Genomic DNA, 17,905 nt, shown 5'->3' with positions numbered 1-17,905 from the left:
ATCTCGCTTCATAAGCCATGCAATGTCCTGGCAAATCTCATCTGCACTCTGTAGTGCAATCACATCTTGAGATCCTAAATAATTTTTTTAAAGAAACAAAGTTAAATTATTTTAATATATTTCAACTGTTCTGATACCACGTTGCACCTCAGAGACATTTGGAGGCAGTGAACATCAAGGGTCATGGGTTCCATTGTCTGAATTCAAATCTTTGTGAGGCAGCCACTGTGCTGATGCGTCCAAGATACTGGGAGCTGCATCTAAGAGGCACTGTCAAAGTTTGGGCACAATTTAGCCTACAGTTCTGAGTCTCTAAAGTAAAGCATATGGGGGGTAGGGGGTTTTCATTCAACTGGTTTAAGCCTGTGTTTAAACTCTTCACAATCATCCTCCCAGCACCCTCATCTCTCTTCATCGTTCTGCTCCCTTCTCTCCCCTGTGCTTGTGCAGCAGTTCCACTAATTAAACACTTCAGATAAAGGAGTTTCATTCAGACTCCTCACCGGACATATTAATGAAAATCTTTTTGTGATGGGCTGTAGTTTTTATCACTCTCAACAGTAGAAACATTTTCTTTAAAAAAATAAAGGTTTGATCGGATAAGCTTGATTTTAAAGTAATTCTTTACAGGTTCCTCTCTGCCCTTTCACTTCTGATGAATGATAATTGTTGTGGCTGGGCTCTTAAATGAGAAATGTACAGATAATCACAAGAATTGTAACTTGTGGTCGGAATCCAAGTTCTGGTGTTATCATTTATATCCTATTGGAAAGGCAGGGCGGAAGAGGGCTTGATAATACACTGCTCCCCAAGCATGTACAACAGCACTTGGCAGAGTGCCTGATACTTAGGTTGTCCAGTAAGCACCCTTTCCACCACACCCTGGCATTTAATTCATTTAAATCAGTCAGCAAGGAAAAAAAACTACAAAAACAAAGCAAAGAATTACAGCAGCTCCACACAATCAGTTGAATGCAATGGGAAGCATTTTATTTCTAAATAACTGCTATAACATGTTAGCTGTATATTTTTACCACACTCTTCATTATCTGACATGTAGGTTACTCTGCATTACAAGACCATGGAAATATTAACATGTTGTTGTAGGAAACAGTGACGACCCTCAACACCCACCCTGATCCCAGTATCCATTTATCTGAGCCACCTTAGTGATTTTTATTTGTTGATAAAACCCACTGCACAAGTGTAACAATAGGATGCTTCTTTGATATTTGCATGATGCGATTTTTAGTTCCATTGACGTGTTTCACTTTGTCACTTGCACACCTCCCTCTCAAGCTTTGTGCCGCCTTGCTTGTGCAAGTGACAATCACATCATACAGATGTGTGTGAAGCACCCTGTACATAATACGCAACCCCACGCCCAACTTGCATCGTGCTTTGTGATCACCGTAAGAATCCTGACAAACAGTGACGAGCCAGGAGTTTTTTGAGACAAACATGATGATGAGCAATAGGTGGGCAAACGACAGAAAGGAACACGTGGAGCAGGAAGCAAGGCGGCAATAAGGGGCGAGTGATTAATTTTTCTAAGATGGCAAAATATTCCATGTGCTGGTGAGTGTCGGGGGAAGATTAGTGAGGGAGGGTGAGAATGGTGAGACAGATATTAGTAAATGCAGAAGGGAAAGGTTCACAGAGAACAAAGATGAATGGAATGAGGATTGTGAAGAATTTAGAATTAATGGCAAGGAACAAAGCAAGAGGAACCAAATGACGATAATGAAGAGTGCAGGATATGTAGCAAGTTACATGGCAAAGGCAGCAGGGTGCATGGTGAGGAATATGGGACTTTGGTGTTGGAATGTGGTTTAGAAATTGCAATGAATACAGAATCTTATGCAAACGATCTTACATAGACACAGCTAATGGAAACATTCATACACAGGTGCACACCTTAGTGCGCGTGCACACGGGGTATGCACCACACTCACACACACACACATACACACACTTGCAGACATGTAAGCACACACACACACACACACACACACAGAGAAACACTGAACGTTTAAGGCTTGCAGAATAGAAGTATCTTGACATCAGAAGGGCTGATTAAGGGGTTGTCCAGTTACAAAGATTTTGCTGTGATTACAGTTGCTGATGCCCACCTCTCATGATGTTCTTTCTCCTGGACCAACTTCCTGTGGTCAGTCTTATTGGAGTTGATCACCTCCATTTGGGCATCGCTTAGATATTTGGACACCTCCTGCGACCAGGTGGTGTAATCATTTGATCTGTCATGTGATGTCTTCTCCTCTCTTAACTCCCTGGATGCCTGTTCCCTGCTCTCCACTGGGAAGAGTGTGGAATAGTGATCTTCCAGGGACGAGCCCTCATCATAAAACAGCAGGCTCCTGGAACGAACTGGGAAAAGTAAACAGAAATCCATCAGGAGACTGAATAACTTCATTGGATTGTTAGGTGGAGGAGCTGCTTGCGCTTGTAAGGTAGATTGCAAAGACTAGGTGTATTATCTTGAATACAAAAGCTAAAAGGTAAATCAGTTGAGGTGTTCAGGGCTTGGTTTAGATTAAAAGAAGAAGGCTTGTGGATATCAACAGATTTTATTAGATAAGGGTGCCAAGGAATTTGGAATTTACGTTGGATTAGTAGAGCTAATGAATAGATGACACCAATTCTTAGAGGCGAGTGAGGCTCCCCCACCCCAACTTTAACCAGATTTTACATTTGCACCATCAAGACCTGACCTGACCAGCTGCATCTCCCTCTGGTATGGGAATTGAAAGTGATCTGACCACAGGTCCCAACAAAGGATTGCAAGGACTGTTGAGAGGATCATCAAGGTCTCTCTTCCACCCATCAGTGTTATTTATCAGGAGTGCTGTTTACACAGGGCCCTTAGCATCAGGCAGGAGGTACCACAGCATTAGGCCAAGAACTGTTAGTACAGGAAACAGCTTCTTCCCCCAGGCTGTGAGACTACTGAAATCCCTGCCACCAGCCAGGACTCATCAAGTCTGAAGTTCCAGTAGCATTATACTGTTTACTTTTTAACTTGTATCGTTTTTGCATCTTATTATTTTTTGATTTATTTGTGGTGGGGTGTATGGGGTGTCAGGGAGAGGTAGCACCTCTGGTGGGGGAACATATTGCGTCCTTTTCGAGGCGTTTTGTCCATCTTTGTCCCCCACCTGGCACTCAGCTCTCACCTGTGGCTCCCCGTAGCTGTTTGCATGCAACAGTGGCCACACCCCGGGCAACGGCTTTGACAAGCCAGCTAAACCAGGTGAGGGTAGCCGACAGGTCTCAAACCCTTGGTGAGATAGGGAATTGTCTATCCCAGCATGTGAAGACAGACTCCGGCGAGACCAATGTAAGGTCCAACGGTCAAGAATGTGGTCTCTGCAAGCATCGTGGAATGCTTAGAGCACGACTAGGCACAGATGACATCCCATCATCCACTGCGCCTAGTCTCATCTCCAGCCATCTCGACTCTTGTCTTGCCACTGGATCCAGATGGGAATTGGGAAGAGAGAATGAAGCTGATGCTGTGCAACTCTCCCTCACTGAAATCCAAATCAAGCGCTAGTCCTGACACCATCAAACAGCCAGCTGGTGGCGTAGTGGCATCAGCACTGGACTTCGGGGCGAGGGGTCCCGAGTTCAAATCCGGCCAGCTCTCTTGCATGCTCTACATCCGTGCTGGGTTGAGCGTCGAGCTAGCAACTCAACTTCGTAAAAAGTACTAATGCTGTTGATGAAGATGGACGAACAAGTTTGTGGTAACATTATTTTCTGTGTTATGTGTGTGAGCTATATGTACTGTGTTGTGCAACTTGGTCTGGAGAAACACTGATTTGTTTGGTGGTGCGCATGTGTACAGATGAATGACAATAAACCAAACTTGAACTTGAACTCTTAATGCTGTTTTCACAACAGGATCAATGAAAAACACACAGAAGAAAAGACAGCCAATGTGCAGAAAACAACGAACTGAGCAAATACAAAAAAAATCAAACAAAATAACAATAATCAATAGGTAAGCAACATGAGATAACGGGTCCTTGAAAGTGAGTCCATAGGTTGTGGGAACAGTTCAGTGTTGGGGATCAGTATGGGTTGAATAGACTACCTATGGACTCACTTTCAAGGACTCTTCATGTTCTCAATATTTATTGCTTTTTCTTTCGATTTGTCTTTTGCACATTGCCATTTTTCTGTCTTGCGCAGTTTTTCACTGATTCATTGTATCTTTGTATTTTCTGTGTATGTCCATAAAAAAATGAATATCAGGGTAGTCTACAGTGACATTGATAATATATATATTTTGAACTTTGAATTAGTTTGTGATGGTTGATTTGTACCTTAACTCCATTTAGGAGAAACACAAGGTGTCTACTGCATTATTTTTATTTCTTCTCACTCCTTTTCAAAGAACTTTATTGGTTTTCTTATGAAGTACACAGGAAAAGGCCAAGAATCAGTGGCAGTCAGGAATACTTTGAGATAAACAACGAATAAGTATAAATGTATCGGCATGGACTAGATGGGCCAAAGGGCCTGTTTCTGACTGTGCCTTTCTATGACTCTGAGTCTGTGCTTCAAGTTTCATTCCCACTAAGCCTGGGAATGCCATTTCATGAATATTTATAACTATTTGAATTCATCCTAAGCTAATGCAAACTGAAAAATAGAAGATCCCAATGAAGGGATTTGTATGGACCAGTGAGGTCCGCAACGTACTGTTAAATGGGTGTGGAACAGAGATCATGCATGCTAAAACTGAAAGCCTTTGGACATTACAAGTGTGTTATTATCTGTCCATATAATAAAGAACTTCAGTTCCCAGTGTACAATGCGGAATCGGAAGTGACCTTGGTGAATGGGACACAGGCACGCTTTTGGTGGGCTGCAGACCCGAAAAAAGATGTGGTCAAGCTGAAGCCATCACTGTAGTATTCTGTTAATAAAATAGTTCTAACATTTTTACCCACGCAAAGTTTGTCTTTGTTAAAGGACAAACATAACGTGGTGTCAGAAGTCAGCATCAAGTCTAAATACCACAAGTGAGGAAGAAAGAGGCGATAGGTTCCGACGAAGACAAGCTGCCACCCTGACAGCACAGTATCTCGACCCTCACTAAAAAATGGAGCTGAAAGTCAAAAAATTCCATCAATGGATAACCTAAGTCCTCCCACAGCTATGTAGTTTACCGACAATCTGACTGACATTTGGAAAAGCTTCAAACAGCGATTCAATCACGAACAAGATAACATCTGGCATAGATGCTGTCTGGCCTGCTGAGTTCCTCCAGCATTTCGTGTGTGTAGCAGCAATTCAATATATATTTAGTAGCGAGCAAAGCTAGTGGGGCAGAGGAAAAATTGAAAGCATCTATCTTTCTACACGCAATTGACGAAGATGCTTTGGACATCTACAACAGCTTTCAAATTGATAAGACAGACTTTAAGTTGGACAATGATGAAAAAATTTGAGGAGTATTTTTTCCTGAGTTAAAATGATATAAATTCTTCTCCTGTGACCAGAAACAAAGTGTCAGCTTTAACCAATACCCTGCAGAACTTCTCACACTGAATAAGTCCTGTGAGTTTGGAGACCTGAGAGACTCACTAGTCAGAGACAAAATAATTTGTGGAATCCCAGATAATGGGGTCAGAGAAAGCTTAGACTGTAGAAAAGATTTAACGCTAGAAAAGACTGTGAATATGTGTAAGGCAGCGGAGATCACACAAGCACAAACTAAGGAGCTGCACGGAGTAGAAACAACAGCCCAAACTGTGAAAACAGAGGCGCTGAGCACAAGGCATTTTACAAAACAGCAGCCTAGCGAAGAAGTCAGCCCAAACAGCCAATGTGGTGGTACAGCCATCCCAAAGAAGTGTCCTGCTTATCAAAATTCCTGCAATAATTGTGGGAAGAATCATTTTGCAAGGTGCTGCAAGGCTACCAAGAGGAAGGGTGCATTCTGTTGATGAGGAAATTGAGGAAGTTTTTGTAAATGCTCTACAGACTTCTGATGCTGGTAAAACAGAATGGAATTTTCCAGTGACTGTGAATGAGACAGCAATTCCATTCAAGCCTGACACCGGAGCCCAGGTAAAACTCTTATCCGTGGATGATTACAAGACTCTCAAAGTTAAGAGCAAGATTTACCCAGTGAAATTAAAAGTGACTGGCTATACTGGAGAGAAGGTTCCAGTAAAAGGGGGCTGTATGGTGTCTTTCGGGCACAGAGGACAGTGCCAAAAGCCACAGCTACTGGTTGTTGAAAAGTGAGTACAGCCAATACCAGGTTGTAGGGCATGCGAAAGGCTCAACCTGGTGGAAAGAGTTTTTGTAGTGGCTTCACAGAGCAAAGGTAACAGGCAATAAAGAGCAGGCAGATGGCTTTGTGGAGCTCAGATTTGTACCTGATGTAACTCAAAAAACACATAACAGCATCCTTGAGAGTTCCAGTGACGTTATGCAAGAGAAGCACAAGAACTTCACCTTCCATTAACATTCATGCCAGCTACACCAGCAAGAGAGTCAGGATGCCAGTGCTGAACAGAGTGATCATGGTGAAGAATTCGCCAGTTTTGCTTCCACTTTATGCAGCTGTAATTCAAAATCTGTCTCTCACTGATTTTCAGTTGAAGAGGAAAATTAAAAAGAAAGATGGGGAGACCACGCAAGACCAAAGGTCAGAACAACAACAGTTGAACACGGATGAACAGGAGGTGTTGCTATCTTTGAACGCTGCCAACGGAAGTTGCTCTGTGAATTGAGACAGAATCAGCTGGAATTTGTGCAAAGACTCACTGATCACATGCATATAGTTCAAGGTTCCATTATGAGGCACATGAAGCAAATTATGGCCACACAGCAAGAGCAAGATCAGAGACACACAGCTAGGATCTTGGCAGAAGGATGTGAAAGAAATGAACATGTTGATCAGAGACTGAACGCAGCACGCGAAAGTAATACACCTGTGGAGATAAATGGCAACCAAGGAGGATCATCAAACCACCACAGAGACTGATTGAGAGTTGATGAAGGAATAAGGGACTGTATGGCTTATTACAATCAAAGTTAACATAAATTTCTTTGTTGCAAAGCATTATTGTGTCTTGCAAATTTATGAGGACATACTATTATTGTTCTTGTTTTCTTTGAAGGGGGAAAATATGTTATTACATCTATACATAATAAAGAACTTCAGTTCTCAGGGTGCAATGCAGGTGCTTCACCCAGAATCAGAAGTGACTTTGGTGAACAGGACACAGACACACTCTTGGTGGGCTGGAGGTTCGGAGTAAAATGTGGACAAGCTGAAGCCATGACTAGTATACTGTAAATAAATCAATTACATTGTTTTCACCCAAAAAGCAAACATAATAATACCTTAATTCAAATAGGCAGATTGCAAGGAAATACCCAAAATCATGAAATCATTTGGATAAAGTGCTTCCAGGATCAGTAACAAAAGGATCAGAATTTAACATGTCCAGCAGGATATAAGAGATAACTTTCACAGAATGGGATGTGATCTGGAATGCACTTCCTGAAAGGGTTGTTGAAGCAAATCAGTAACACTTAACATCGATTTGTATAAATAGATGATTGCATTATTAATGGACTGGGACAAATGACAGTGCCTCATCAAACTGCTTATATGGATGGGCATTATATTCTGTTATTCTATGCTTTTGATACAAACATGAAAATGAGGAGCAGGAGTAGATCACTCATTATCTCAAATTTGCTCCACCATTCGATACAACTATGGCTGATCAGAGTGTAATTTCAACTCTATATTCTCCCTTATCTGTGGTAACCTTTCATCACCTTGCTTGTCAAGCTCCTGTCTACATGTACATCAAGAATATTCAAACTGTTTCCACTGAGAAGAGGGTTCGAAAGACTCTGCTGTCTGAGAGAAAAAAAATGAAAGGCATTTAGAGGTCAAGGAGAAGGAAGTGTTGGGACTCCTATTGAGTATTAAGGTCAATAAGTCTCCAGGGCTTGATGAGATTTGCCCCAGCTTATTGAAGGAGGCAAAAGACTAGATTGCTGAGCCCTTGACCTGGAGGACTGTTGAGTGGCTATTGTTTTACCTCTATTTAAGAAGAGAACAAGGGAAAATCTTGGGAACTATAGACTGATGTGGGGAACGTCAGTTGTAGGAAAATTACTGGAGAAAATTCTTAAGGGTAGGATGTATAAGCATTTGCCCTAATTATGGAGAGCCAGCATAGTTTTGTGCATGACAGGTCATACCTTACCAACTTGACTGAGCTTCTTGACAAGGTGACGAGAGAGATTGATGAGGGTAGGGCAATGGATGTTGCCTACATGGATTTTAGTAAGGTATTTGACAAAGTCCCTCATGGGAGGCTAATAAGATGCATGGGGTCTGCAGCAGTTTGGTTGTTTGGATTCAGAACTGGCTTGCACAGAGGGTAATGGTTGAAGGCACTTGTTCGAGCTGGAAGTCTCACAGGGACCTATGCTAGGACCTCTACCATTTGTGATGTATATAAATGACCTGGATGAAAATGTAGATGGATGGATTAGTACACTTGCAGGTTGGTGGAGTTGTGGATAGTGTAGAAGACTGGCAATGAATACAATGTGATATTGATCAACTGCAGATATGGGCTGAGAAATGCCAGATGGAGTTTAACCCAGATAAGTGTGAAGTGTTGCACCTCAGTAGGGCAAATGCAAGGAAACAGTACATCTTCCAGAGAGATCTTCCAAGTTCATAGCTCTTTGAAAGTGGCTATACAGATTGGTAAGGTGGTTAAGGCAGCTTATGGAATGCTTGCTTTCATTAGTCAAGGCAATGAGTTTAAAAGTCAAGAGGTTATGATGCACTTTATAAAGCTCTGGTTAGACCACTGAAATATTGCGTAAGGTTCTGGCTACCCCAGTATAGGAAGGATGTCGAGGCTTTGGAGAGAGTGCAGAAGACGTTTACCAGGATACTGCCTGGTTTAGAGGACATGTGCTATTACAAGACACTGGATAAACTTAGGCTGTTTTCTCTGGAGCATCGGAGGCTGAGGGGAAATCTAATAGAGGTTTACAAGATTATGAGAGGCATAGACAGAGTGGACAGAGATGATCTGTTTCCCTGGATTGAATGTCTAATACCAGAGTGCATGCATTGAAGATGAGAGGAGGAGAATTCAAGGAGGATGTGAGGGGTAAGTTTTTTTTTATTCAGAGAGTCATGGGTGCCTGGACTGCACTGGCTGGTATAGTGGTAGAGGCAAATACATTAGAGGCTTTTAAGAGATGTTTGGAAAGAAACATGGAAATAAGGAAGATGGAAGGCTATGGACATGTTGTAGGTTGGAGGGATTAGTGCTTGGGTGTTTTTAATTTGCTTTTTAGCTGGCTTGGCACATTGTGGTCAGAATGACCTGTTATTGTGCTGTACTGTTCTATGCTGTTTTTCTCTTTCCTTTTTTTTAAAAAAGAGGAATAAAGAGCAAGTCTGTAGGGTTAGTACTTTGCTTTGGGTGTCAGATGTGGGAATCTTCCCATTTCCCAGGTGGCCACATCTGCACCAGGTGCACTGAGGTGCAGCTACTGAGAGACCGCGTTAGGGATCTAGAGCTGCAGCTCAATGACCTACTGCTTATTAGAGAAAGTGAGCAGGAGATAAATAGGAACTTCAAGGAGTTGGTCACCCTGAGGCTGCATGAGTTAGATAAGTGGGTGATGGTTGGGGAAGGGATGGAAAGAGCTCAGAAAGTAGAGAGCAACCCTGTGGCCATCACACTCAGTAATTGTTATCTCATTTTGGATGCTGTTGAGCAGGGGTGACCTGACAGAGAAATACCACGGCGATCGGTTCTCTGGCACTGAGCCTGGTTCCATGGTGCAGAAAGGAGAGAAGAAAATGAGGAATATGGGGTTCCATAGTGAGGGGAACAGACAGGAGGTTCTGTCAGCCTGACAAGAGATATCCGCATGGTGTGCTGCCTCCCAGGTGCCAGGGCACGTGATTTCTTGGATTGGGTGCAGAGTATTCTGAAGGGAAAGGGTGAACAGCCATAAGTCTTGGTACAAGTTGGTACCAATGTCATAGGCAGAAAAAGGGAGGAGGTCCTGAAGACAGAATTTAGGGAGTTGCACAGGAAACTGAAAAGTAGGACCTCCAGGATACTAATCTTGGGACTGCTGCCTGTGTCACGTGCTAACGAGCACAAGAATAGCATGATCAGGCATATTAATGCATGGCTGAGAGACTGATGTAGGGGGCAGGGCTTTGGGTTCCTGGATCATTGGGGCCTCTTCTGGGGGAGGTACAACCTGCACAAAAAGGACAGGTTACACCTGAACCCAAAGGGGTCCAATATCCTAGCAGGTAGGTTTATTAGAGCCGTTAAGGAGGGTTGAAACTAATCTGGCAGGGGGATGGGAACTGGAGTGATAAGGCTAAGAAAGGGGAAAACAGAAATGAATCAAAGATAGCGTGCAACAGAGATGATAGAAAGGACAGACAGAGATGAGGCATAATCACAGCCAGAGGGACGAGTTACAGGGCAACAGAGGTGCGACAGTTAAAACAGAAAGCAACAAATACTGGACTGAAAGTGTTACATTTGAATGCACGCAGCATAAGAAATAAAATGGACAATCTTGAAATTCAGCTACAGATTGGCAAGTATGATGTGGCCATCTCTGAAACTTGGCTAAAGGATGGCTGCCATTGGGAGCTGAATGTCCAAGAATATACGGTGTATCAGAAAGATAGGTTAGTAGGCAGAGGGGGTGGTGTGGCCCTGTGTATAAGAAATAATATTAAATTGTTAGAAAGGGATGACATAGGATTGGAAGGTGTAGAGTCTCTATGGGTTGAGTTGAGAAATGACAAGGGTAAAAGGACCCTAATGGCAGTTGTATACAGGCCTCCAAATAGCAGCCAGGATGTGGATTACAAATTACAGCAGGAGATAGAAAAGGCATGTCAGAAGGGCAATGTCATAGTAATCGTTGGGGATTTTAACATGAAAGTGAATTGGGAAAACTAGGTCAGTACTAGACCTACAGAGAGAGAATTTGTAGAATGGCTAATGGATGGCTTTTTAAGAACAGTTTGTTGTTGAGCCCACTAGGGGATCGGCTGTGCTGGATTGTGTGTTGTGCAATGATCCAAAGGTGATAAGAGAGTTTAAGATTAAGGAACCCTTAGGAAACAGTGATCACAATATGATCGAGTTCACTTTGAAATTTGAGAAGGAGAAACTAAATTCCAATGTGTCGGTATTCAGTGGAATAAAGGAAATTACAATGACATGAGAGGGGAACCGGCCAAGGTTGACTGGAAAGGGACACTAGCAGGAAGGACAGCAGAGCAGCAATGACTGCAGTTTCTGAGAAAAATGAGGGAATTGCAGGACAGATATATTCAAAATAAGAAATTTTTGAATGGAAGAAGGACACTAATGTGGCTGACAAGTGAAATCAGAGCCAAAGTAAAAGCAAAAGAGAGGGCATATAAAGAAGCCAAAGCTAGTGGGAAGATAGAGGATCGGGAAGCTTTTAAAAACTAAGGAAACTAAGAAGGTCATTAGGAGGAAAAGAATTAATTATGAAAGAAAGCTGGCGACTAATATCAAAGAAGATACGAAAAGCTTTTTAAAGTATATAAAGGGTAAAAGAGAGTTGTGGGTAGAAATAGGACCAAATAGAAAACAACGCTGGAGATATTGCAATGAGAGACACAGAGATGGCAGAGGAACTGAATGCGTATTTTGCATCAGTCTTCTGTTACGTACTCGTGACACATGACAGTGGAGCCCTTGTCATGTGACTGGGGTTGAAGCTGTACTGGACTTGAGGTGATGGTCTTGTGATGGTGGAATGACGTCATTTTCCCGCCAGTAGAGATCATGTGATGGGTTTTTTACAGGTTATAAAAGGTAGACCCCACCCTGTGAGGAGGGGCAGTTCGTGGCTGGATTTGCCAAGTTGACTTCATGCCACTGCGTGTTTGAAGTGATGACGCAGTTTAGTTGAAGGGTGAAGTTTTTATTTAATGCCTAAAGTTTAAAAGGTTAATGCCAACAGGTTCTTTATGATTCTGTTAGTTTGAGAATTAAAGGAGAGTGAAGATTCAAGGTTGGAAGTAAAGATCGAGGAGAATCGCTTTCTACGGTGAAACGGGGGCGACCTTTGTTTGATCCTTATTTGGAAGGATTTCGTTGACTATCTTCGTGTTAATCCCTAGGTTTACCTAGAAAGGATTGAAGGTAGTGGAGAAGGAAAGGTCAGTGCCTTTAAGCCGTTCTGTTTCGTAAATTCTTCGTGGGAATTTCGACGTCGGGAATCGAAGCAAGCGACGTGAAAGAGAACTTAAATCGTCCTGTAAAGTCTCTCCTTTTAAATGGACTGTGAGCATATCGAACTTTTGGCAATATCACTTTAAGAACTGTTTTGGAATATCACTTTAAGAACTGTTTTGGAATATCACTTTAAGAACTGTTTTGGAATATCACTTCAAAGAACTGTTTTGGGAATATCACTTTACGAACTGTTTGAACAGCCGCTCAGCAGCTGTTTCCGGTTACGGTAGTGTTTGTTTACTTTTGGGGGGTTTGTTTTCTGTGTTTAATAAACGTGTTGTTTTATTATAAGAAACCCTTGCCGAACTCATATATTTATTGTTGCCTGAATACGTAACACTTCACAGTGGATCTGCAGTATACCTGACATACCAAAGTGTCAGGGAAATGAAGTATTTGCAGTGAAAATTACGACTGTGAAGGTGCTCAGGAAGCTTAATGGTCTGAGGGTGGATAAATCTCCTGGAACTGATGGAATGCACTCTCGGGTTTTGAAGGAAGTAGCTGGAGAGATTGCAGAGGCATTAACAATGATCTTTCAAGAATCGATAGATTCTGGCATTGTACCGGATAACCGGAAAATTGCAAATGTTACTCCACTATTAAATAAGTGTGGGAGGCAGCAGATAGGAATCTATAGTCCTGTTAGATTGACATCAGTGGTTGGAAGTTGTTGGAATTGATTGTTAGGGATGAGATTACGAAACACCTGGAGGTACATGACAAAATGGGCCAAATCCAGCATGGTTTCCTGAAAGGAAAATCCTGCCTGACTAACCTACTGCAATTTTCTGAGGAAATTACAAGCAGGGTAAATAAAGGAGATGCAGTAGATGTGGTGTGATGTGAGTTTCAGAAGGCCTTTGACAAGGTGCTGCACATAAGGCTGCTTAGCAAGATAAGAGCCCACGGAATTACAGGAGAGTTACTAGTATGGGTGGAGCATTGGCTGATCAGTAGAAAACAGAGAGAGGGAATAAAGGGATCCTATTCTGCCTGGCTGCCGGTTACCAGTGGAGTTCCACAGGGGTCAGTGTTGGGTCCGCTGCTTTTTACGATGTATGTCAATGATTTGGACTGTGGGATTAATGGATTTGTGGCTAAATTTGCCAATGATACAAAGCTAGATGGAGAAGTGGATAGTGTTGAGGAAACAGAGAGACTTAGATAGTTTAGGGGAATGGGCAAAGAAGTGGCAAATGAAATACAATGTCAGAAAGTGTATGGACATGCACTTTGATGGAAGAAATAAACGGGGAGTCTATTATTTACATGGAGACAAAATTCAAAATGCAGAGATGCAAAGGGACTTGAGAATCTTTGTGCAGGATACCCTAAAGGTTAACCTCCAGGTTGAGTCGGTGATGAAGAAGACGAATGCTATGTTGGCATTCACTTCTAGAGGTTTAGAATATAAGAGCAGGGATGTGATGTTGCGGCTCTATAAGGCACTCATGAGACCACACTTGGAGTATTGAGTGCAGTTTTGGGTTCCTTATTTTAGAAAGGATATACTGACATTGGAGAGGGTTCAGAGAAGATTCATGAGAATGATTCCAGGAATGAAAGGGTTACTGATTGAGGAACGTCTGGCAGCTCTTGGGCTATATACTCAGGAGAATGAGGGGGGATCTCATAGAAACATTCCGAATGTTAAAAGGCCTGAACAGATTAGATATGGCAAAGTTATTTCCCATGGTAGGGGAAGACAAGTGGGCACGACTTTACGATTGATGGAAGTCCATTTAGAACAGAGATGCAGAGGACTTAACTTAGTCAGTAGGTGGTAAATTTGTGGGATTTGTTGCCACAAGTAGCTGTGGAGGCCAAGTCATTGGGAGCATTTAAGTCAGAGATAGATAGGTTCATGATTAGACAGGGCATCAAAGGGTATGGGGAGAAGGCAGGGGAGTGGGGATGACTGGAACTGGATCAGCCCATGATTGAATGATGGAGCAGACTCAGTGGGCTAAATGGCCTATTTCTGCTCCTATATCTTATAGTTTTATTTTTTATGTTAAACGCTTCATTTCTCTTAAATGGGAATTTCCATTTTAAATAATGACAACTGGCTCTACATTCACCCACAAAAGGAAACATCCTCTCTTTTTGCACACTATCAAAACCCCTCAGAATGTTTTTTTATTTGAATGAAGCTCCTCTTCTGAACTCCACTGGATGCAAGCCTGGGCTGTCCAACATTTCCTCAGCACAATTAATTCCTGGTACTAATCCAGTCAGATTTCTCTGAAATGCATCCAATGCATTTACAGCCATTGCTAAATGAGGCCAAAACATTATGAAGTACTCTGGGAGTTGTCTCATCAATACCCTATAATTGTATCCAATTACTTTCCAATGAACAATAACTTTTTTTTCAGATTTCCAAATTATTTGCCTTTTGCCAATTATGTACTAGGCCACACAGGTCTTCTGGCATTTTAGTGCTCTGCAAAATAACACCGTTTAAATAATCTAATTTATATTTTTCTCTGTCAAAATAGACACTCATATTTTCCCACATTATAATTCCTTTAGCTTGCCCTTTGCCCACATCCATCTGTAGCCTTATAATCTGATGTTCTTTTCCCTGCATGTGAAGCTCTTGATAAACAACAGGTTGATATCTCTATTGGAATAGCAAATAGAGGAATTCCAATAAAATGCAAGTGTTTTTGTTCTCCCACTATGTAACACTGCAAAGCAGCAATTTAGTAGGAACACTATTATACTTTCCACTAGATGGTGGTGTGTAGGCAGGCTCAGATTATGTAATAGGAGAGGTTTTTAAGCAAAATTAAGTCATGAACATTTTGAATTGAATATCTTGATGATCTGATCCTGGACTGTATTGAAATATATTTGAAATGTAATTGGAGCTGTAGGAAACATGGCAGCCAGTTCATGCTCAGCGAACTTCCATGGAAATAAAAATGTAGCAAATTGGAAAATATGCTCTGACTCGTCGTGGGAGGAAAATCCTGTGTTTGGGAAATCTGAAACATAAGCAGAACATGCTAGATAGCTGGCCAGGGATAACCTGAGCCGAGCTATGAAACAAAAATCCAGCCTTCAAACAGATATCATCCACCCAGAACAGTGACTTTGTTTCCCAGCTTGACTTACAGAGTATTTCCATTTTGCTCAATTGACATGTTTGGAAGGATATTGTGCCATTACCAGCACCAGTGTACCCTTGATTTACAGCATGCATTCCACCAGGCTGATGGCTATTCTTTTTGGGACAACTGAGAAGATTACTGAATTTTTTTGGTCATGCTGGTGAAAAAACCTGAGCTGCATGGCATGTTTAAAATCATTAATAACTGCAGGCTTGAGATTAGGCAGAACATACAACAGTACAGTATTGGAACAAGCCCTTCAGCCACAATGTCAATTAAATTAAATCCCTTCTGCCTGTACATGGTCAATATACCACAATTCTTGCAGATCCATGTGTTTATCTGGTGAACTCTAAATGGCACTCGTATCTGATTCCACCAGTACCACCCCCTCCGGCAGCCCGTTCCAGGCACCTATCACTCTCTGTAAAAGGAAAACCTGTCCCACATATCTCTTTTAAACATTCCCCCTCAACTTAAATGCATGTCCTCTAGTATTTGACACTTATATCCTACGGGAAAAAAAAGACTGATTGTCTAACACCGCTCATAATTTTATAAACTTCTGTCGGGTCACCCCTCAATCTGTGATGCTCTGGAAAAGAAAATCCAAAGCTTGTCCAGTCTCTCCATATACCTCATACCCTTTATTCCAGGCAACACCCTGGTAAATCACTTCTACACCATTTCCAAACCCTCTACATCCTTCCTGTAATGGAACAAATGGAATTGCACTCAGTAGAATTGTGGTGCAATTCTAACCTAAGTGTGGCCTGACCAAAGTTTTATACAGCTGCAACATTACTTCTTGACTCTTAGACTTAACCGTTGAAGGCAAACATACCATACAACTTTTTTACATTACCTTCCAAAACTTACATCTGCTTCCTTTTTCTCTTTGACTAAATTCATAACCTCTCTTGTTATCCAAAATCCCATTATCTTCCTCCTCAATGGAACATGCCAATCTTTAAGCAACTCCCACATGTCAGATATGGACTTCCCTGATAACAGCAGCTCCGTTAACTCCCCCAACTCCTGTCTAATCTGTTACAATTTGTCCTCCCCCAGTTCATTAGTTCTCTGCAAGCTTCAGGTTTATACTTAGTTATAACTACCTTAAAACTTACTGTGCCTACTGTTTCCAAAATACTCTCCAAATCAAAGCCTGGTTCATTTCCCAAAACAAGGCCTAACATTTTCCTTCTTCTGGTTTGACTACCAAGTATAAGAAGCCCTCCTGAATGCATGAAGACATTCTTGCACCAAGGAAATCCCAGTCAATACTGGAGAAGATAAAGTCATATGCTGCAACAAACCCATTACTTTTACATCTTTCCATAATCAATCTACTACTCTATCTCCTGGTGACAATAGGGAAGCCTATAGTATAACTCCGGAGTGATTACACCCTTCTCATCTTTGACATATATCCTTTCCGTCAGTTGATGAGCCTCTAGTATGTCCACCCAGAGTGCAAAAGTGGCATTCCTTCTGATTAGTAATGCAATTTCACCTCCTCATTTACCTCCCCTCTGTCCCACCTAAAACAGTAAAGTGCAAGAATGTTGGTTGCCAGTCCTGTCCCTCTTGCCACCAAGTTTCCATAATGGCTGCACCATTGTAATTCCATCTATCAATTAATTGGAAGGCAAGGTGCGGCAAGATGGGAAGACTTAGTGTGTGTTCTGAAGGTATGAACCCCCCAAACCCTTGACCCTAGATCTGCTGAATCTGAAGCAGAACCTTGAGCATTAGTTGAGAAGTTGGTGCACTAGATCCAGCCAATTTAATGCAGCTGTAAAGGAAAAACATCCAAACACAGTCCAGCTATGGATTTGACTGACATTCATAACAAAGCCCAGCTTTGCACTACGCTTAATTCTAGCAAGCGCTGCCCACCTCTCATTGGAGCAACTCTGAGGTTTGAGTGGCTCTTCCAAACACTATCCAGCGTTAGTTTATGTTTGCTTATTTCTACAGTTAAGTACGTGGACACCTTTAACCATTTAACATGGTTATACAATGGACTGCTAGCCGAACATTGTCCAAGCTCTAGTCACTTGCTAGCCTAGAGCTAGTGCTGATATAATGTGGCCAAAACACAATCTTCAACTGTCTATTTATTCACAAGGAGCTCATGGATAACAGGAGAGTGGGAAAATCCACTGGAAAAGTACTTACTCTGACTTGTTGTATAGACATCAGGAGCAGAGAGTGGAGCTGTTTTGACTGTCTGAGAGACAGTTGAAAATTCAGGGAGACAGGGCATGAAGGAACCCAGGACAAGGACAAAACAGATCATCACAACCTGCAATGACAAACAAAATACCATTAAGAGGGCCTACACAAAATTTCAGTTCTTGTGAAAGAAAACTGATTGTGTCAAATGTAGCGCAGTTGGTTTAAAACATGTAGACACTGTCATTATGCCAC

The 17,905-nt window shown here is 42.0% G+C and overlaps 1 protein-coding gene across 1 annotated transcript in view; it reads right to left on the bottom strand.

Annotated features, from left to right (window-relative positions):
- Nucleotides 1-974: 974 nt before the first annotated feature.
- The window catches only part of creb3l1 (cAMP responsive element binding protein 3-like 1), a 169,864-nt gene continuing 152,933 nt past the window's right edge, over nucleotides 975-17,905 (bottom strand). The window contains exons 10-11 of the mRNA XM_059975474.1: nucleotides 17,654-17,780; nucleotides 975-2,388 (exon numbers count right to left, since the gene is read on the bottom strand). Of these exons, the coding sequence (XP_059831457.1) occupies nucleotides 2,093-2,388; nucleotides 17,654-17,780 (423 nt within the window). The 3' untranslated portion in view covers nucleotides 975-2,092. The remainder of the gene's footprint in view (nucleotides 2,389-17,653; nucleotides 17,781-17,905) is intronic.

The sequence above is a fragment of the Hypanus sabinus genome, chromosome 7 (assembly GCF_030144855.1).
Source record: "Hypanus sabinus isolate sHypSab1 chromosome 7, sHypSab1.hap1, whole genome shotgun sequence".
NCBI classification, from domain to species: Eukaryota; Metazoa; Chordata; class Chondrichthyes; order Myliobatiformes; family Dasyatidae; genus Hypanus; species Hypanus sabinus.
Note: the sequence above shows the minus strand (reverse complement) of the source record. Positions and strands in the feature narration are given on the sequence as shown.